General features: G+C 36.1%; 2 protein-coding genes across 5 annotated transcripts; both read left to right on the forward strand.

Annotated features, from left to right (window-relative positions):
• The first annotated feature begins 592 nt into the window (after positions 1-592).
• On the forward strand, positions 593-13267 carry LOC7486088 (phosphatidylinositol 4-kinase beta 1). 3 transcript variants are annotated; one of them, XM_024605145.2, is made up of 16 exons: positions 595-2663; positions 4327-4515; positions 5360-5408; positions 6344-6476; positions 6614-7073; positions 7155-7235; positions 7319-7435; positions 7793-7862; positions 8870-8967; positions 9050-9154; positions 9998-10051; positions 10565-10708; positions 10804-10857; positions 10954-11028; positions 12170-12253; positions 12340-13267. In XM_024605145.2, the coding sequence occupies exons 1-16, from the start codon at positions 1110-1112 to the stop codon at positions 12439-12441; spliced, it is 3369 nt and encodes a 1122-aa protein (XP_024460913.1). In that variant the 5' UTR covers positions 595-1109; the 3' UTR covers positions 12442-13267. The 3 variants fall into 3 exon arrangements, 1 of the variants encoding a protein (XP_024460913.1); XR_002982830.2 differs by lacking the exons at positions 9998-10051; positions 10565-10708; positions 10804-10857; ... (1 more) ...; positions 12170-12253; positions 12340-13267 and having other exon boundaries at positions 593-2663; positions 8833-8967; XR_002982831.2 differs by lacking the exons at positions 9998-10051; positions 10565-10708; positions 10804-10857; ... (1 more) ...; positions 12170-12253; positions 12340-13267 and having other exon boundaries at positions 593-2663; positions 8857-8967.
• A 1973-nt stretch (positions 13268-15240) lies between these two features.
• LOC7485068 (NAC domain-containing protein 82) lies at positions 15241-18606 on the forward strand. Of its 2 annotated transcripts, XM_024605486.2 has the most exons (4): positions 15241-15442; positions 16286-17668; positions 17934-17985; positions 18146-18606. In XM_024605486.2, the coding sequence occupies exons 2-4, from the start codon at positions 16646-16648 to the stop codon at positions 18181-18183; spliced, it is 1113 nt and encodes a 370-aa protein (XP_024461254.1). In that variant the 5' UTR covers positions 15241-15442; positions 16286-16645; the 3' UTR covers positions 18184-18606. The 2 variants fall into 2 exon arrangements, with proteins under 2 accessions (XP_024461254.1, XP_002310505.1); XM_002310469.3 differs by lacking the exon at positions 17934-17985 and having other exon boundaries at positions 15251-15442.
• The last annotated feature ends 3673 nt before the right edge of the window (positions 18607-22279 follow it).

Consider the following 22279-nt stretch of genomic DNA (forward strand, 5'->3'; position numbering starts at 1 on the left):
TTTAAAAAACAACTACTATCATCTCACATTAATAATCAATATCATTTTATGCTAACTTTCACCATCCTGATCCACACCGCTAAAACTCAGTCTTCACAAGCATCCCCAATTAACCCAAAATTTAATCATGGAGAACCCCAATTTATTTCTTTTTCTTCAAAGAAAACTTTCTCTATGAACAATCTAAAAGAGTTTCGGAAAAAAAAAATTGAGAGTTGATTGACACATGAAGAATAAAAACAAACTCATTACAAACCATATTTTAATCTCTCCAATGTTTTTTTTTCTTTTCACATATTTCCCTTTCCCTTTTCTATTTTTTTTTATTAGAAAACTCCTTTTTTTATTTTTTTTCCTTATCTCATCAACTGCACATCCGTTAAGCTTGGAGGGAAAACAACGCAAAATAAAACACTAATTAGTTAATCATAATGAATTATTAATGATGATAATAAATGATAAATCCGCCTCTTAAAGTGCTCCCACTCCATCAGCGCACTTTAGTAAAACCCAAATCCTCAGACATTAAAAAAAATATAAGAAAAATCAAAATTCAAATTTTCTAAATTAAAAAGAAAAAGAAAATTACCTCTCCTGCCCCCCCCCCCTCTCTGCAACAACAACAACAACCACCTTGCCCCACCACCATCACCATTGCCAACACCAGTAACGACACGTCGTTCCTTCTCAAAATCCGATTAAAATCACAACAACCGACGACCTCTCTCTCTTTTTTACATTTTCTTTTCCGTTGGTGAAAAATTCAAAATTCTCTCATTTTCCCGATCATCCATCTTTTTAATTTTCTCGACAACCAAACAGAAATTTTTTTCGATTTCTCTCGGTTATTTGCCTCACCTGTTGCCTGCCTCCGACTTAGCTTTTTTTTTTTTCCTGCTTTGATTTCGATTGCTTGTCTCAGTGAGGCATTTCAATTTCGAATCAGTGAAACCACTAGGAGGAGAAGAATATTAGGGTTTCGGATCGAGGTTTTTGGTCACTTCTAGGGTTTAACATTGGAATTTTTAAATTTTGTGTTTGTAGCAGGGTTTCCTTTAATGATCTGATTTGGAGAGAGATATATATAGTTTTATGATGGTAGATAGACAATGGTGAGGCTATTAGGATTAACTCGCGGAGAATCGGATGATTCTCCGCGAGAGATTACCTCGAGGACGACTCCTTTAACTAGTGAGTCAGGTGAGAGTGGGTGGTTGATTAGGTTCTTTGACTCATCTTTCTTTTGTGAGTGGATTGCAGTTAGTTATCTATACAAGCACGATCATGCCGGGGTTCGGGATTATCTGTGTAATAGAATGTATACATTGCCCTTATCGGGTATTGAGAGTTATTTGTTTCAAATTTGTTATATGATGATACATAAGCCAAGTCCGTCACTTGATAGGTTTGTTATTGATATGTGTTCTAAGTCGTTGTTAATAGCTTTGAAAGTGCATTGGTTTTTGTTGGCGGAGCTTGAGGATTCGGATGATAATGATGGGATTAGTAGGATTCAGGAGAAGTGTCAGATTGCTGCCACTTTGATGGGAGAGTGGCCGCCATTGTTGAGGCCACGGAATGAGTCTTCGAGTCCTGGGAGTAAGAATCAGGTTTTGAATAGAATCTTGTCATCAAAACAGAAGTTGTTGTCATTGACTTCTTCTCCACCTCTACAGAAGTCTACGCAATTATCGGGGAATAGTTTGCAGGAGGATGGGACTGGGAGTCAGTTGTCACCGGATGAGAATAAGATTTTTAAGAAGTTTATTCCTGGTCCAAAGTTTAGAGATGCTTTGTTGTTTAGGAAGTCAGTTGATAAAGATGATACAAAGGCTAGAGATGCTTTATTGTTTAGGAAGTCAGTTGATAAAGATGATACTAAGGCTAGAGATGCTTTGTTGTTTAGGAAATCAGTTGATAAAGATGAGGATGAGGGTGGAAAGGATGGATTTTTCAAGAGACTTTTGAGGGATAGTAGTAGACGCGAGGATGAGGAGTTGACAACAAGTTCAGATGGTTTTTTCAAGAGGCTTAGAGATAGCATTAAAAGCGAGGATGAGGAGTTGACGTCCAGCTCAGATGGGTTTTTCAAGAGGCTTCTCAGGGACAATAGTAGAGTCGAGGATGAGGAAGTAATGTCAAGCTCCGATGGCTTTTTCAAGAAACTGTTTCGTGATAGTAAGAGTGATGGTGATGAAAAGCTGGTTTCTAAATCTGCTGAAGACGATGAAAAAGAGGGGTTCCTTAAGAGGTTTTTTAAGGAGAAGTTTGAAGACAAGAAAGATGGAAATGATCAGAACGAGGATGAAGAAAGGTTGAAGCTTGAAGAGAAAGGTTCAAAATCTGCAGAGGATGATGAAAAAGAGGGGTTCTTCTGGAAGTTGTTCAAGGATAAGTTTGAGGACAAGAAAGATGGGGCTGATAAACCTGATGAGGGGACTGTCAATGGTGAGGAAGAAGAACCTTCTGACTTTTCTTTGTTTCGAAGACTGTTTCGTGTGCATCCTGAAGAGGTCCAAAGTTCTCCTGTGAATGAAAATAACAGTAGTGGTAGCTTGCTTGAAAGCAGCCTGGGTACTGAGAATTTTTTTCGCAAATTGTTTAGAGATCGTGAGCGCTCATTTGAAGACTCTGAGTTATTTAGTTTTAAGAAGAACAATGAGGTATGCTGATAATCATTTTGTCATGCTGTGTTGGGTTTGTCTGAAAATCTTGCTGTTGCTTTGCAGCACATTGCTCTTTTAAAGTTACAAAGCGGTGAACCACACTTTATAATTATTACTATCTAATGACTAAAGCTATATTCTAGTGCCTGGTGATCTTAATCAATAAAAGATGTGTCATTTACATTACATGTAGATACCTTACACCAGCGGTTATCTGCAGTGGCAAAGTATTCTACTTGTAGTTATCTGCTGCGGCAACACAGTTATATTGGCCTCTTTATTTGCATGCTTAAGCTATGAGAAAGATTAGGGCCACTAAATGTTGAAATTTGTTGGTCGACTGTATACAGTTTTTCTTGTTTTTATTGATAGTGGGAGTGTAAGAGGATATGCTTAAGCATGAAACATCATCACTGGATTTTTCATGTTTGAAGTAAATCACCTCTCTTGATTTCTTGAAAATCACACTCCATATCCTTTTAGTTTGAACTTTAAAATGATATTAGGGCTATGTTTTGTGCTTTTTTGCCGTTAATCTTTGTGATGGTATCATTATCTTTGTTTAGTTTGTTCTGTTCATCTGGTTATGCTAGTTGTAAATTTGAGAGACCCCAAAGTGATTTTACTTGATCTCATATTGGTCCCCGTAAAGTTTGATATATTTTTAAAGGGTGTTGTGGTCATTATATCGCTTCTGGGCTTGGATGCTTTGATGATAGTCTCCCAACATCATGCTTGCAATAGGAGCCATGGACTAGTTAAGCTTAGAGTGATGCTGGAGGCCTGTCTCCATTTTTGGACCTTATCTTCTTAGGAGGCGTGTATTTCTCATTGCAGTCATCTCTTATCATAATCCATATCTCAGGTACCTGATAAAAGGCCAACTGGATTTTCACTTGAGAAAAACAACTTACTGAATTTTGTGAGTGCAGCTGCTTTTAGCTAGTGAAGCCACTTGATGTGGTACCACCAAGGACATGGACTGAACCATTCGCATAAAGGATGAGAGGGATTAAAGGAGGGCATGAGGATGGCCCAATTCCGATTATAGAAATAAAATGATTTTTAGTTTGTGTCCATCTATCGTAAGATCTGTTACAACTCCCTTTTTTGTGGCCATTTAGACTTTGAGACTATTGCATCACCCGTAGCCCTAAATTCTTCATGATATGGCATGAAGTGTACAAAAGAAGCAGTATTCTGTTAGTGAGAAATATGATGAAGAAACCTTTATATCCAAGGCGTGTTTTGGTTACATGCAGAGAGGGCATTTAAAGATGCATTCCATTTAAGCAAAAGCTGAACTTGTGGATGTGTACCTGCCAATTGGTCACTATTAGGTGGGAGTCAGGAAACCTTTCAGAACAGCTGTGTTCAAGGGGAGAAAGAAATAGTTGCAACATGTAATAGCTGTAACTTTCAATTAAACAGATGAAGTACATGAAATTCAACTTAAGAATATTATAATCATGTAAACAGCTGGGAATAAGGATTTTTGCAAGGTCATATTTACTTAGGAAAAGTATCTAGGGGGCTCCTTCTGCTTGCTATTGTTGATGTCCTGTATTTGTGCTGGTTGGGAGGTGCCTTTATTAAAGGTTCTTGGCTACAAGTTTCTTAGCATTTCCTCATTCAAATCTTCTGGGCTCTAATCTTGCAGAAGCATCCTGGATCACCTAAGCAACAGAATGAGAAATCAAACACAAAGCCCCCACTTTCAAATACTGCAGCACTGTTCCGGAAAGGGGCTTATCATGAGTCATTGGACTTTGTGATGACATTATGTGAAACTTCGTATGGTTTGGTGGATGTATTTCCTGTTGAAGATCGTAAAAGTGCTCTTTGTGAGGTTAATGCTTTTCTATGCTTTCTGTTTCTTGCATGCAAATATTACACACATAAGGGATTTGCTTTCTTGTCCACTCTTTGGGCTGGTTAGCTAGCTGCCCACTTTTCTTGGATGAAGAAATACCCTTGATTTTTAGTTTCTTGCATTTTAAAATGAGGGTAGAAGGGTGATTTGACAGAATCTCACTCTTTCTCGACACTTATCTGATTGTTCTCCATTTATCATCCAATCCCCAGTCAACAAAGCCTTGAAAAAATCTCAATACCTTGGAATTGAAACTATGAAATTAAGAAACAAGTCCAAGATGAAGACAATGGCCTGAGTCAGAAACTCTGCCTCTTACAAACGACTGTCAGTGAGGATTTACATACATGCCTTACGGAAGAAGAAATTATCGATAGGTCTAGCAGTTCTATCAGGCAGTAAGCTGTCACTTAAAGTAATCTCCAATTCAATCTTAATTTATATTTTATTAAACAAATTGCTATACAACCATTGAAATCAATCAGAAAAGATGGGAGTACTATGAGATGAATATTCATCTAGCAGCAAAGATGAAATAGGTTTTATTGTTCTGCAATGATGGTGAGAGAAAGAGCAAAGATGAGATCCATTGCGTGAAGAGATTGTCTAGTTAAAAAAGAAAGAAAGTAAACTTGTGTATTAAAACTTTGAAATGATTGAAATAACCTTTGAAATTTCAATTTATATGTGAGAGTAGTCTAAAAAAGTGGGCTGCATGCTAATCTACCCAAAGAATAGCAGGTTAATGCACACATGTGGTGCATGATATTCTCTTGAATGCTTTCTGAAACAGTGTGTTTTCTCACCCTTGTGTTTTCAGTCACTTGCAGAGATCAACATGCATTTAGCTGAGGCTCAAAACAGTGGAGGTATAAACCATTTTGGGTTTTAGTTGAAAGATTGCCATCTCAAAACCACAACATGTTTAACTGTTCTGGCACATGCTTCAGCTTTGATGACGGTATTATTGTCTAAAGGTGGTCTTAGAAATTGTGGCAAAGATTAATAATGGAGGGTTTCAAAATATGATGCAAAACACATGATCTTGGAAAATATCTTTCAAATTTTACATTAATAATGGAAGAAGTGTCTGGGCAGCTGTTAAAATATGTACTACTTTTTTTAGCCCATTATATGTGTTTATATTTTGTACGCATTTCTCTAAGATGTTTGGTGTTGTGGAGACATTTTTGTAGCCCTTTGAAAGATCATTTTGTAAATTGTGTTGCCAATTTATTAAGTTTTTCCTTTGGAAATGTATCTTTAATCATTGAGGATTGTTATTATTATTGTTAGTATTATTTGGGTATATAAGTTGGGCTGCTATCTTTTTTCTAGATGTTGGTGCTCTTTTTTTCTCTAGAAAAAAGAGAGAGAAAAGAAAAGGAAGCAACCTCACTCTCTTTCTCCCCCCATCTTCCATCTATTATTTCTGAATTGCAAAAATTATAGCCTTGTTTAAAGTGCCAATGTGAGTGGTCCAGTCCATGTTTATTCTTGCAATTAGGACAGTATATGAATTTGTTATGAACTTATGCTTTGCTGATAAGAGTTCACTATCAGGAAGCAGTATTTTCAGTTTAATTGAAGTTCTCTTTATGGATGATTTTGGATATGAGAACTTTGACTACCAAGAAATTGAAGTTTCTACTGCTAATTAATTTTACTTCTTCCACGCATAACCCCAGTTAATATGCATCCTCCAGTGATGTACATTTATCATTTAGTATTTTCTCATTATTTTACTGTTGCTCTTTATAGTTTTAGGAGCTCATAATTTTAATAGTGTTCTTTATACTTTTAGGGGTTTGCTTTCCAATGGGAAAGGGGATGTATCGCATTGTTCATATACCCGAAGATGAAGCTGTTCTCTTGAATTCGAGGGAAAAGGCACCTTATCTGATTTGTGTTGAAGTATTGAAAAGTGAAATGCCAAGGTATGTTGTGGACTTCAATCACTGGAAAATACCACAGGGTCCAATTGGAATGCGTTACAATACAAAACTTTTTTTTTTCACAACAATGATTTTACCTGTACATATGCTTGATTTTTCTTCCTGTAAACCCTTTTCAGTAATAGCAAGGAGACATCTGGTACTCAAAAGCTTTCCAGAGGAGGAATTCCTCTAGCAAATGGCGATGCATTCTTGCAGAAGCCACCTCCTTGGGCTTATCCTTTGTGGACTGCCCAGGAAGTTTATCGGAATAGTAGTGATAGGATGTCTCGATCAACCGCTGAGGCGATTGACCAGGCAATGTCCCATTCATCAGAAATGAAAATGAAATTTGTTAGTGTGAGTCTTTCAGTGGAGAAGCAATTCCCTAGCCAGTCAACTATCATTGAAGCACCTAAATTGAATTCTGGCATCAATTGTATGCATCAAAATGCTTCACATTGTAATGATTTGGAATGGGTAAGGGTAGTGTTGACAGCAGATCCTGGAGTTAGAATGGAAGACACAGGGTATGCAGGGGCACCACGACGCAAGGAGCATCGTCGGGTTCCTAGTACAATTGCCATGGAAGAAGTAAAGGTGGGTTGTTGTGAATGGATTGCCATTATTGTGTGTTTTTGTCTTTGATGGTCATGATACAACTTTAACTGTCTTCTGCAGGCTGCTGCAGCCAAAGGGGAAGCACCTCCTGGACTCCCTCTGAAAGGGGCTGGTCAAGATTCCTCGGATGCACACCCAAAGGTGAAGATTCATAAAAATTGATAAATCATGTTTTCTGTTTCTTAGTCCAAAATGATGGAATTGAAAGTTTTGAATCTCCACAGGTTGATGGCAATCCCAAGGCCAGTGATGCCTTATCTGGTGAACTCTGGGAGGTCAAGAAAGAGAGAATACGCAAAGCTTCATTATATGGGAAATTACCTGGTTGGGACCTGCGCTCTGTAAGTTCTGCATATGGAACTATGTTTCTCTTTCAAGTTTTGCTGATAATTGAAATGGTTAATGTTAATTGAATAGCACAGGCACATTTCATGTGTCTGTGTGTTTGTTTGTGGTTGAGGCTTCTCGTTTATGTGCATCTTTTCAGCTTTATTTACAAGAATCTTGACAATGTGTAGGTATTTACATGTATCCTTGTATGGTTCTATGTATCTTCTAGAATGCTTAATTGTCTACAGTGTTTGATTTGATCTTTCCTTTTTAGGCTACCAAGTGAACATGTAATACTAATAAATTTCTGCGAGTTGCTATTGTTTAATTGCCTTCTGTTCTAATAAAAAATTTTGTTTCTCATGCAGGTTATTGTGAAGAGTGGTGATGATTGTAGGCAGGAGCATCTTGCTGTGCAACTCATTTCTCACTTTTATGGTAGGTGCCTGCAGATTGTGTTGCATTCATCATGGCTAACTATTCAGAGGTTTTTGTCTGAAAGCAGCATGTTTCTTCTTAGGGATGCTATATAAATTGGCAATAAATTTCCTGAACTATATAAGTAGGATGTGTCTGTATTTGTGCCTATGCTAAATAGCTAAAACTATCTGCATTAACCATGCTTCTCTCCAATTTAAATGAACAGTTAATCAATAGCAACTAAAAAGAATAACGGAAAATTTCTGGGAATTCTGGACTTCTGAAGTCCTTGTTTATACCTAAGAGGTTACTTTGCTAAAATCTGATGATTTACACATTTTCAAGAATCCAAGTGGGCCTTCTTTTGCTATCTTCTTAATCTTGTCAGATCAAATTTTCTATCCAAATTCATTTTGCCTAACTTGAAGCATCTAAATGCCCTTGCTTTACATATTTTCAAGAATCCAAGACAGACCTTTTTTGTTATCTTCTTATTGCGTGTTTGATATTATGGTGCAAGGGGCCTTTGAAAAGTGTTTTTTGCTAAAAATTGCATCAAACTGTTTTTATTTTTCCAGATATATTTTTTTTATTATTTTTGACATCAACACATCAAAATTATCAAAAAACACAAAAACAAACATCAATTTGATGTTTTTTTCAAGGCAAATGCATTTTTGAAAAGCACTAAAAAACAGAAGCTACCGTACTCTCAAATGGGTTCTTAATGGTGTCAGATCAAATATTCCATCCAAATTCATGTTGCTTAACTTGATGCTTCTAAATCTTCTTGATTTTTCTTTTTTTCTTTTTTTTTGTGCAAATTAAACTTAGCTGTCACATTGACTTTGAGATGATGAGTTGAGCCTAAAGTGCATTCCAGTTAATGTTATAAGCTCCGATGCCAGAGTTATCTTTTTTGTTTGTGTCAAGTTCTTATGTTCAAATTATTCCAAAAAGTTGGATTTTGTTTCTTTTTTTTCTACAGTAGGTTCAAGCTTAAAATATTTAGGTTTTAATGCCAGATATATTTCAAGAAGCTGGTCTCCCTCTTTGGTTGCGTCCCTATGAAGTTCTATGTACTTCATCTTACACAGCTCTCATTGAAACAATTCCAGATACGGTAATTATGTATATTAGTTCTGTTTGATTTGTTTTATAAGGACTGTTCTTTGGTATCTCAGTGATATTGCCTTGGTTTGCAGGCATCAATCCATTCTATTAAGAGCAGATATCCAAATGTCACGAGTTTGCGTGACTTTTTTGTTGCCAAGTATGGAGAGAACTCCCCAAGTTTTAAGCTTGCACAGGTATTAAACATTAAAAAATAGTGGTGCACTGACATTATCACCATGGTTAAACAGGCTTATTCACCCCAAGAAAATCCATTGATGCATTAGCAAATGCATAGTCATTATTTTGGTGGGTTAGTCAGATGCTTATTCTTCCTAGAAGTTTTGTGGCTCTACATGTATTGGTGGCTTTCTTCATCTTTTATTTTTAGGTGGAAAGCTACCATAGAGGAGATTCTACAAGTATAGAGGACACAATACAGTAATTATAGATTTTGAAGAGTTAGCATCCAATTTCTCACTACTTCTTTAGGCATTTTTTTGCAACACGAAATACTGTACCATCAATCATAAACTGGAATTCATATTAGTTAAAAACAAATGTTGTTTCTCACTCTAGAAATGGTTGTGGATTAATGTGAAAGCTTTCTGTTTAATAGGATCATGCTTCTATTGGCAGTGCTTCCTTCTCAAGCATGGTTTTTTTTCATCTGGGAAGGATGGTGAAATCTGTTTGTGATTTGGAACATTTTCTCATTTTAACAACATCAGTCGCCTAAGCTGTACATAGCATTAAAACCTCTTGCCTAATGCTTTTATTTGTCATATTATTGATTGTTCATAGATATTGGAGCCCCAGTTTTGATATTTGTAGTTTCTGGTTTTATCATGGTTCCTGTAATTTGAGACTGCATCTTGTATCAGTGTTGCAAACCTTTGTCTTCCCCAAATTCTTACTTCTATAGTTTAACAGCAAATGGTGACTTGGGCTGTATATTTAATTTTCTTTTTTCCTTTTTCTTTCTCATTAAAGATATATCCCCAAGGTTTTATTTATTTATCTACATCTTATTTCTTCAGAGGAACTTTGTTGAAAGCATGGCTGGATATTCTCTTGTGTGCTACCTTTTACAGGTATGGTGCCTGATCTCACTATCGTTTAAGAATGTGCAGGTCCCAAATGCAAATGTCTTTACTAGTCACCTCTCACCTGTCATACTCGTCCATATCAGGAAACGATAAAATTTTTTACTTTTTTAATGTTGTATTAATGAATTTTTTTCTAACAAAAAATGTTTTTTCAAGGAGAATGTAAAGATGTCCATTTGCAATTTAAAAATATATTAAAATCTTTATCCTTTTTGAAATGGACAAATGTGGGATGGATGGAGTGTTAGATTTTGAGAAAAATCGATGGCATATTTGTGTATCTGTAAAGATGGCTTTTTCTCCAGAGTAAGCTGCATCCTTCATTTAGGTGTTACTATCATGTAAAAAATATTCAACACTCCAAACCAACTGGTCAAATAGAGTGTATTTTCTTGTACTATTAGCTTTTATAACCAGAATGATTTGCACCTTATGTTTTACTTATTTCATTCATTCTCTTTGTGAGAAAAATGCATTTCTTTTTTGTTTTTTTCTCAGGTGAAGGACAGGCACAATGGGAACTTGTTAATGGATGAAGATGGCCACATTATACACATTGATTTTGGCTTCATGCTCTCTAACTCTCCTGGTGGTGTAAATTTTGAAAGCGCACCTTTCAAACTAACCCGGGAACTTCTTGAGGTATGGTAGTCTATTTTATGTGCCAGTGTGTGTGTCCACATTTTTGTTATTGTTCTGCAACTGGTTTTGGGTTTTGCTTATGGATCTTATTCCAGGTCATGGATTCTGACGCTGAGGGAATTCCAAGCGAGTTCTTTGACTATTTTAAGGTAGTGATAACACTTTCTACTGTTTCAATCCAATTACACCGTTTTGGCTCTTCAATCTCGTGATTGATTGACTTATCATTTGCCCTTCAAATGCAGGTTTTATGTATTCAAGGCTTCTTGACATGTCGTAAGCATGCAGAGCGTATTATTCTCCTTGTTGAGATGTTGCAGGTATAACTGAACTATCATTAACCTTCCAATGTTTTCTGTTGTTCTGGTCCTTTCTTTCTTCATCATTTTTTTCCCCCAGTATGTGGTTTTCATAAGCTATGCATGGCATATGTTGTGTGACCATATATGATCCTGATACAAACATCATGAGACTGCTTTTGACAAGACTGATCTTGGATTGCACATTTTAGGGCTTACTATGTATGTTAGATGGAAAAACTGAGATGAATAAATATGTAGGTGAGACTTGATGGCCCTTTGTGGAAAAGAATGATCTTGGGCATGAGAATGTCCTGCTTTGTACAAGGTGGGCTGGTCGTTAATGTATGGCACTACTGGGGTCATGAGTAGGGATCAAAACCTTGTGGGACTGGTTAGGTTGGATATCTTGGGTTTTTGGACCTGTCCTTGCTCATCTGCTGTCTTATATACCCAGAATGTATCCTGGGCCTGGGCTATCTACATTCCCCTTCCTATTAGGTTTTTCATCAGCTTTCTTTTACTGCAGTCTTCTTTCCCACGCATGCCATTTGTTTGTACTCAGTGGCACCTGAGCTTGTTAGTTTCTTTCTGTAAACCTGCAAGTTTTCCTTGAAGTTTTGGTTCATAGTTTAAGTTTTTGGCAATTTCTCGATGATGTTCATGAAGCCTTTAAATCTTGTTTTGTTGCCCACAAAATTGGTGAAGAAATGACAGCGGGCCATGGATTATTGTTGCAACATGTGAATTGTGGATTTGAAATTTAACCGCTGTGATTTCTTTCTCTGATACAGAGTATTTCAGTCTGACTTATCAGCCAAATCTGATCTGTTTCAACTTTAATAGCACTGGTATTGTTAAAGCAAATAAAATCTGTTTGGGTTGCTCATCCCCAATATGTAACCGGGAATTTGGGCTGAGGAGTGATGCTTGAGAAGTGCCGAAGCTGATCTATGGTCACTAAAGTTTGAAATAGGACAATTAATTTTCCTTGTTCTTAGTTATTTGATAGAGGGAGAAAGGGAGCACATAATTTTCAATCCAACAAAATTATGTAATTTCTTTGGAGGGGTCTGGCTTTATGATTCTGGTGCTCTAATGTCAGCAATACCAATGCTTTGTTGACTGATGGACTTGTTTGTCTTTTCTTTTTCTGAATCAGGATTCTGGTTTCCCTTGCTTTAAAGGTGGTCCACGGACAATACAGAACCTAAGAAAGCGATACCATCTAAGTTTGACAGAAGAGGTGACATTGCAATTTTATATTCGTATCAATCTGCACAGCATTTGAATGCTATGGTTGTCATGAGACAATGTGTTTCTTTCTTGCAGCAATGCGTGTCCTTGGTGCTCTCTCTGATCAGCAGCAGCTTAGATGCATGGCGGACACGGCAGTACGATTATTATCAAAGGGTTTTAAATGGAATATTGTGAGGTGAGATTTGTTTGGTGACTGCCTTCTTTGCTCCCTTTGACCAAACCAGTCTGTCCAGTGAAGCATTTTGATTGGAGCTGTTTGTAAAATGATGTCATATAATGGCAATTGGTTCACTGCACTGTGGTTTTGGCAACTAAGCAGAATAGTGATGACAGTTTGTGACCTGTTTTCGCTTGGTGTGAGGAAATTGTAATTGTATCGGCTGAAATACCTTTTAAAAGTCCTGCAGGCTGCATTTACCTCAGCAAGGTTTTCTTTTTTTCATCATTTCCCTTGTCATTTGTCATAGAATTCTGCTGGCTGCTGGGGGAATTTAGTTACACGACAAGAGAAATACTGCACTGTTTACGCATCTTCAGATAGAACATACTTGTACATAGTGATTCCTCGGGGGACAACGTTCCAGGCATGAAATGGTGTCTGAGGCTGTAATTGTTGGTTCCCATTGCAGCTACTTCATATTCCACACTGGTTAGTGATCAGAAGCAGCTGAGCATTCCCGATTTTGTATCTATTCATATTTCGAAGTCTATTATTTTCTTCCGATGTATATTGGATAGGCGGCCCTGTCAGTCAGTAACTGTTCTCCGTTTGATGTCTATTCTTCCAAGAGTATGATTCTTCCATGCTTTCTACCAAAGGCTTGCTAGTAACATTCTTGATAAAGAGTATATGAATACAACCTCTTAGATTAGATCCCATTTGCTCTCAACAGTTAGAAAATTTGTTCATTTGATATTCCTGTTGTATATCAGAGTTTTGGTGGCTTTGAATTTGGATTCCAGGCTGTGTTTTTCTTGATTAAAATTTTGATGTTTGTCTGCTTGCTTGCATCCAAGTGCTAGGTCTTTTGAGCAATATTTGATGATTTTTTTTCTTTCCCTTCTCTGTACAATAGTTTTTAAAGGTAGGAGATATGATCTTGGACACTTCCAACTCTAAGTCAAGTCTTCTAGTATGGACATATAGTCTTATTGACTAGTTCATCTTTCGTAATGGTTGGTTCAAGCATAGGGCAGTTCATGCAATATAAGCTTTTACTTGGTGGGTTAATCCAATGAATGGAACATGTGGGGGAAATTGCCATTAAAGAAGTTTATTTAACATTAATAAATTTATTTGTTCTGAATCATTTCTTTTTTTATTCAAGAGAATATTCTATGTAGTGCTTATCCTTTGGATATTACGTGATTCAATTTTCGACTGTGATGTTTTGTCTCCATGACCAGATTGGCTTTTCTTCTCTTTGAAGTTTGGAAGGCTTGTCAAGTTTTGTGGCAGTAGCTGGGGGTGGTGATCCTTTGCCTTAAATAAGGTCTTCTTCTGTAAAAGCTTTCCTCATCCCCATTTGTCGTTAATTTTCTATTTCTTCGTGGACACAATATTAACCTATTATTATTTTTGTGTTTTAAAAATACTTTTGAAAAAATTGAGGATTTTTTATTTTTTTTCTTCAAATTAATAGTTTTTTGATATTTTCCAATTATTCTGTTGTTAAAAATAACTTTTTAAAAATATAAAAATATTATTTTAATTTATTTTCAAGTAAAAAATATTTTGAAAAGTAACCGCATCTACACTTTTAAATATCCATTTAGGCTTTCGTGCTTGGGATTATTTAAATGAATTTTGGTTTAAATGAATTTTTTTATTTAAAATTATTTTTATATATATATTTTCAATCATTTTAATATATTAATATTAAAAATAAATTTTAAAAAATAAAAAATATACATTATTTTAATATATTTCTAAAAATAAAATATTTTAAAAAATAATCTTTTTACCATTCTTTTTATAATAATGTTGTTTATTACTTGAGCAAGCAAGAGCCAGATTTTTTTTTTCTTGGTATAAGTTGAAGGAATGCAAATATGAACATAAAATTTTAAAAAAAAATTAGAAGAAAACCACAAGAATTTCTACTGAACAATCTTTGCTAATTGATAAGATTTGGAAAATCAAAATTAATGATCTGCAACAAGTGTTTAGTTAAGATATTCACACTAACAAAAACAATTAAAAAGAAATTAATATCACCTATACATGGTGATTTAAGAGACTTCCATATATAGAACAATATAATTTTTCAAGATTTTTTATCAATGATGTATCAATATTAGGTTATAACATAATACACCCAACATAAAAAAAAAAAAAAAACAATACAAAAGCACATTCCAAAAACTAACTTATCATATTTGGAAAAAGTTCTTCCCAAAACATTCACTCGATAATATTTTGAAATTTATGAATGCAACGGTGTAAATAATTGAGTGTCTGAGAGTGTAGTTATGATTGTTTTTTAAAATACTTTTCATGTTGAAATGTATTAAAATGATATATTTTTTTATTTTTTAAAAATTATTTTTAAGATCAACGCATCAAAAATATTCAAAACACAAAAAATTAATTTTTAATAAAAAAATTTAGATTTTTTAAAAACACAGGTATAGCACGGAGAGAGAATGGATTAAAGTCTGATTGAAGTGTGATAATTTCGATATTCAAAAACTAATTTAATAACACTTCAGCCTTAAAATGAAAAAGAAAAAGAAAACATAATTTGCAAGAATTCTCTTTTTTTTAAAAAAAAAAAAAAAAAACTAGTGTGAACAGGAAAATTCTTACACTTGACCCAACCAATCATCATGACACAACCACCATACACAAATGGTCCCACAGCAGAAACAACCTCAACATTTCCTAAAAATACATCTGTCCAGTTCTATAAGAAATAAAACAAAAATAAAAAAGAGTCAAAATCAATGAGGCAATCCAACCAATCAAAACACAAGGGTTCTTGATCACGCCGATAACTAATTTAGTTTAGTAACCAAACACTCCTTCTATACTCTCTCCCTTTCTATATAAAGTGACCCGACCAATCCCTAGGCTGCTTCCCCTTACTTCTACGCACATTGATTTACTGGGCACTCCAGATATTGGCGTCTCTCTCTCTCCCTCGCTCTTGATCACAGCCTCCCCTCTCCCCGGGTACCATTTCTAGGGTTTCTTCTTTCTGTATTTACTTCACTTGTTCTGGGTTTTATTTTTGGGATTTCTCTCTAGGGTTTGTGGGTTTTTTGTTGTTTAATGGTTTTGAGCTGGTTGATTGAGATTTTTATCTGGGGTGTGCGATTTATGGTTTGTTTTTTGTGGGTTTGTTTTTTATTGAGGAATTGAGATTGTTTAGGTGGTAAATGTTGTGTTTTTACGTGATTGGTTAGTTTTGTACTCTTTTTTTTGTTTTCGTTTAGGGGTTGTTTTTTAAATCATCGTCTTGGTTTGGCGATTTAGTGTTCTATTTTTTATGGGTTTTTGTTGTATTTGAGTTGTTGTGGTTCCATAGGAGTTGAAGATTGTGTTTTTGCAAAATGGGTTTGTCTTTTTTTTGTTGTTGTGTATGTGAGTTATTTTTCTGTTAAAGTTTTGATTTGTGTTGGGTTTTATCTTGATCAAGCTGAGATTGTGTTTTTTTCAGCTGATATTGATTGTTATTTACGAGATTGTGTGATTTAGGGTTTTTGTTTTTGATCGGTTTTATTATGTATATTTAAATACTGTCCTTGTGAAGTGATTAAGGTTATTTTTTTTTCTAAACTGGATGTCGCAATGTATTGAGTTTGAGCTGATTTTCTTGCTGTTTGTTCTTTTCTTGATTTCAATTTTTTTGGTCCTTTGAGTGTGTGGTATTTGGCTTGTGACTTGATTGTTTTGCTTGCCTTTGTTTTCTGGTTTGTCTTGATTAGATTAGAATCTGTCTTGGTTTGATATTATTTTTTATTACTTTTACTTAGTTTTATTGGACCAGTGTGGCTAATAGAATGTCTGAATCAGGAATTATACTGCACACCCAATGTCTTTTGATCTCTACGAGACACAAGCGTCATTACTTTGGTGTGGTTTTGGGTTTATGACCCAGGGGAGGCCGTGGTGTTCGTGGAAGTTCATATTTAGACACTGGACCTGACCCTTCACTTCTCTGTTTTTCTTTTGACACAAGAGTGTCATCCTTGCTGCTTTCAATATTTAGATTCATTGTTTGTGCAAAAGACAAAAAGTATTAGTGTATTAGATTTGGCTACCAGCCTGGTAACAACACTGCTTCATACAACATTTTTCTAGCTGCTTGTGAAGGATCACACGGTGTATTGTGATTTGGTTTTTCTTTCGTTGAAGCTCTGTTGGATTTTCTCAATGGGGAGAAATAGTTCATTGCCTCCTGGCTTTAGGTTCCATCCAACTGATGTGGAACTGGTAAAATACTATCTGAAAAGAAAAGTGCTGGGGAAGAAATTTCATTTTCAAGCAATTGCAGAGATTGAGATTAACAAATATGCCCCGTGGGATCTTCCCAATAAATCTTGTTTGAGAACTAGGGATCTGAAATGGTACTTCTTTTGCCCTACAGAAAAGAAGTATGCAAGTGGGGTAAGAAAGAAGCGTGCCACTGATATTGGTTATTGGAAAACCACTGGCAAAGACAGATCTGTTCAGTACAAAAATGAAGTTGTCGGGATGATAAAAACTTTGGTTTTTCATATTGGCAAGCCACCTAGAGGGGAGCGAACAGACTGGGTTATGTATGAATATAGACTTGAAGAAAAAGAGTTGGCTGACAAAGGAATTGCTCAAGATGAGTACGTCCTCTGTCAGATATTCAAGAAGGATGGACCTGGTCCAAAAAATGGTGCGCAGTATGGAGCACCATTTAATGAGGATGAATGGGATGATGGTGATGATGAGGTGGAGAAGGAAGTGAATGCCCAGCCAGCTATTTTACCTGCTCTCATGGATGCACCTGCATTTATGCTGCCAAACAATCCAAACATGACCATCGCTACAAGCTCATGCGTGCCAGAGAGCATGTGCACTGGACCGCTTATATCATGCCCTTCCCAAGCCCCATCAACAGCTTGCACTACCCTTCCTAGGGTTTCTAATGATGATGTTGCTTCTACAAAAGCTCTTCAGTTTGTGCATGGGGGTGTGAATGGTGGTGAAGCTGATTCTTTTGCTGGCATGTCAGCACCAGCTTTTCAACAACCATGTAACCCCAACAGTTCCATCCTTGCTAGCTCTAGCTCATATGTACCAGAAAATACGTGCTCTGCTTACATTCCTAGCGTGGGTGCTACTCAAGTGGAAGCTCCTCAAATTGTGGATGACAATGATGATATCCTTTCAATGCTGGCTGTCTTCTACAATGACAATCCTGAGGTCTGTTTATTTGTCCTTTTAACTCAATGTATATAATTATTTACTAAGCTTTTGGCTGTGTGCTAAAAGCAGTGGCAGTTGGAAAATTGACTTTTTTGAATAGGTCTTATGGATCTATTTCTTATCATCTAATCTAATTAGTTCTTGGGACTTCATTAATTATGTAATTAAACCTATTGTTTCTAGGTTTTGCTTTGTGTAGTTATGGAGGCATTGCTAATCATTTGTTAAATTTTCTTGATTGTTATAATGTATTACATGGCAGGATTTTTTTTCCCCAAAATTTTCTTTTGACTTGCTTCTCAGGTTGGGCATGGGTATGTTACTTGCTATTTGCTGTTTCATGGCCGCTTAGTTTCTAAAATCTATTATCTCTTGCCTTGTCTTTTCTTTTCTGCTAAAGTACTTCAGTTTTTTATTTGCAATTTTATTGAAATTTTTATCTAATAACTTAATTGAAATTTGATTTGGATTCAGAGTGCGGACTTTGGTGGGATTGCAAAGCCAGAGACTGATATATTTCAGAACTTGGGAGACCTTCCCACCCTGGAAGGTGGTGGGGATAGTATCCCCATCTCACAATATTTCATGGATCCAACGCTTCCAGGCAGTGCGGACTTTGGTGGGATTGCAAAGCCAGGGACTGATATATTTCAGAACTTGGGAGACCTTCCCACCCTGGAAGGTGGTGCGGACTTTTTGGAGCTGATGGATCTAGAGACCCCGCTCTATCATAGTTGGGGGAAATAAATGTAATTCCTACACTTTTTTATTATTAAAAAATAATCATAAATTGTTTACGGGCTTTTATAGAGATTTAATCCAGTGATTCATACTTTTATAGTGTGAATTGGTTTTAAATCAATGTGTACTTGAAATTTGTTTCGAACTTGGTCAGTTCTGATATGATGAAATCCAAGAACTACTTTTCATTAGAAGTTTCGATGTCAAGTTAACAATAGTCTTGTTATTTTTCAGCAAGCTGTTTTGAATGATTTCTGCATGGCTAAATTTTAGTTTTTATAATCTGGTATTGTCAATAAAATGAACAGTGGCTACTACCTACACTGAAGCCGAGTTGCCCTAATACTATATGGATGTATATGCTGAACACTGACCAATAGTTAAAAATATAAAGACAAGGCAAGCTTGTATATCTGATAAATATATGGTGATGTCTGTCGAGGGTGAAGGACGAAGCTGATTTGTCATGAGAATAGTCCTTGTATAAATGCCAAGGATTCCCTATTTCATCACACCATGATTTTGAATCACCCTGTAAATAATCGAGCCCGATCTCGTATATCATGAAGGGATTTGTTTTTTATAGTTTTAGATTTGGATTAATTACATTCGCAGTGCTTGAAATTTATGGATAGTATCAATCAAGCGCATCATCTCATCTTTAACAGTTAATAACTTAATATCCGGTCCCTGGCAAGATTCTTGCTGAAACACAGTTTTATTGGTTTCATAGGTAGGGCATATTGGATTAATTACAGTCTCAATCTTGTTCAGCCTCTATCAGTATGATCGCTCGATGCTCGCATCATCTCATCTTTAGAAGTTAACATCCGGTCCCTTGCAAGTTTCTCTTGCTGAAACACAGTTTCGTTGATTCATAGGTAGAACATATTGGATTAATTACGTAGCCTCAATCTTGTTCAGCCTATATCAGCATGATCGCTCGATGCTAATCAAAATCGATCTAGCTATGCATCTCATCCACAATGTCACTAGTTCTGCACTCATCTATGATTGCCACCCCCAGTATATAACGAAATGGGAAAAAAATAGAAACAATAGCTACCCTATAGGTTCTTATTTGAACAATGTGACAGAAGTGCAAGGGCTCCGAGCATTGTTGTCACTGCAATCAGGGAAAGCAAGCACTTCTCAGAAGCCCACCAAATTCAGATACGTGCTTGTGCTCTATGCTTCATGCTGTAATTTCCCATACATTTCGAAGCATCCCTTTGTTCAGCCTCTTATCTTGGGAAGAGAAGGAATAAGGAAAAACATGTGACCGTCCATCGTCACACTGATCTTGTTCCCTATTCTTGCTTCTTCCTTGACTGATTTCTTGTGAGAATGGCTTGCAAACATTGATCCAAAACATGCATAACTTGGCTACTTCATTAATTATGACCTTCCACTGCAACATAAAGCATGAGCAGATAGACTGTAAATTAAAAGTTGAGGGGAGAATAAATTCCTCACACGACAAACTATTTACCTGATCTGACCTTGACACCAAATTCTACTGCACAAAAAACTAAACAAGCTTAGTTGATTGATTTAATGAAGCATTTCACCTGGAGTGTGAGAATGGATTGGTATTGTAGAGTTTTTAAGGACCAATTTCTATCCAAACTAATATAACAAGATTGACTAGCTTTCTTTTGGAATTGATTCCTACCTACTTGCTTGGTTTCCCAAATTAATCTATGGAAGACCCTATGCTTGCACACTGATGGATAAACAAAGCAGGGATGTCCTTTCAAAATGACAAGGTTTTGTCATTCAAAATATCTGACATAATACCAATGGCTAGCTGATGATCAAAAAAAAAACAGGAGTTTTACTACCCAGAGATGACAGCTATATCTGCAACAATCTCTTGATAAGCATTGGTCTTCCTAATGATAGAAACAGTTGATTGATGCTTCAAATACATATTGTGAAGTTGTAGAAGTTACTTTCTACTCATACAAATACGTTGCCTGTAAGATGTTTCCAAGGAATGAGAGGCTCATACCTTTCTATCACATAAATATAGAAATGAAATGAGATTTTATCGATATATTTTTATGTATCTTTGCAAAATAAATACACGCCTCCACTAGGCATGTTCGTGTTGGTGCATGCCAAGCTTTAGTGTGCCAAGCCCCAAGCATACTGGGTTTGGCCAATATCAGACCTAATAGTTGCTAGGTCTAGCGTTTGCAAGACCTAAAAGCAATTGAGTCTGGTTAGTGCCAAACCTATAGAGCTGGCATGCGCGAGCACAAATACACCCTAGTGAAGGCGTGTTAAGTCTAGTCAAAGCTAAACCCAAAAGCTGATTGGATCTAGCTAGCGTCAAACCTAGCACTACCAAGCTTTGGGCATGTTGGGTTTGGCCAATGTCAGACCCAATCATGGTTAGACTTGACAGTGTGCCAAACTCATGCATGTTGGGTCTCATACTAGTCAAACCTAGCCATGACTGGGTTTGGTAATGTACCAAGCTCCAGACGCGTTAGTCCTGGCCAATGCTAGACCCAAAGGTTACTAGGTCTAGCATTGGCCAAACTCATATATTGTTGGGTAGAGGTGATAATTTTCGATTCGGTTCGGTTTTTATCAAAAAAAAATAACCAAACCAAAATTTTTTTTTTGAAAAAAAAACTGAAACCGAACCGAAACCGGGTCAAACCGACCGGTTTCGGTTCGGTTCGGTTCGGTTTTTTAGGACAAAAACCGGTTCAAACCGGTTTGGCTCGGTTTTCCGGGTTTGGCTCGGTTTTCCAGTTTTGGCTTGGTTTTCTCGATTTTGGCTCAGTTTTTTTCGGTTTGGCTCGGTGTTTTTCGGTTTGGCTCGGTTTTGGCTCGGTTTTTCCGGTTTCTGTTCGGTTCAGTTCGGTTTTTTCGGTTTTTTGTTTATAAAATCGAAACCGAACCGAACCGGCCGGTTTTTTCAAAAATTTAATCGGTTTTTTTTCGGTTCAGTTTTTTCGGTTTTTTTTTCCAATTTTCTCGGTTTAATCGGTTTTCCAGTTTTTTTGCTCACCCCTATTGTTGGGTATGGCGCTGACCAGACCAAATTGCTTTTATGTATAGCCAACACCAGACCCAGTGCTTTGGTCTAGCATTTTGATGTCAGGCTCAGGCATAACTAGCACCATCTAGGTTTGGCACTTGCCAAACCCATTTCTTGGTTCTAACAGGTGTTGCCAAGCCTAGTAGCCTGGTCTAATGTGCTACTAGGCTAACGGAGTGGGTCTGTGCATGTTTTTTAAAAGTGTTGAGCCTAAAGATTTTTGTCATCATATATAACCTGAGTATGACTAAACTTGTTACACCCACGGATTCAAATATAATACATGAATTTAGCGTCATTAATTCTATAAATTTTTACATAAAATCTTAGAAAATTTATTTCTCAACAAATAAACTTAATTAAATAAGTTTGCACTCCGCCAACATCATTAGGTATATTAAAGTCTTTCTTGACTTGCCATGTCTCAATATTTTTGCTTGATAAAATAAGTGGAATACAAATCACATTACATTTTAAAATATTACAAAGATAAAATCACACTCCAGCCTTTTCTCTTTACACAAGAACAAGATTCATGGGCTATAAATACACCGTGAAACCTTCAAAACAAATGTCTATAATCTTCATTTTTTATTGTATATATATTTTCAGAGCATTTCTCTCTAAAATATTATTGTATTTTCTCTCTTTTAAAAAATATTTATTTAAGTATAAGAGAGCCATTACCTTCATCAAAGAAGATATTTTATAAATACTAGTTATAAATTATTTTGGCCTACCAAATATCATGTACTTTGATTAAAAAAAAATTATTAAGATCAATTAATTAATTAATTTTCTGACTCGAA

Source organism: Populus trichocarpa, chromosome 7, assembly GCF_000002775.5.
Source record: "Populus trichocarpa isolate Nisqually-1 chromosome 7, P.trichocarpa_v4.1, whole genome shotgun sequence".
Taxonomy (NCBI): domain Eukaryota; kingdom Viridiplantae; phylum Streptophyta; class Magnoliopsida; order Malpighiales; family Salicaceae; genus Populus; species Populus trichocarpa.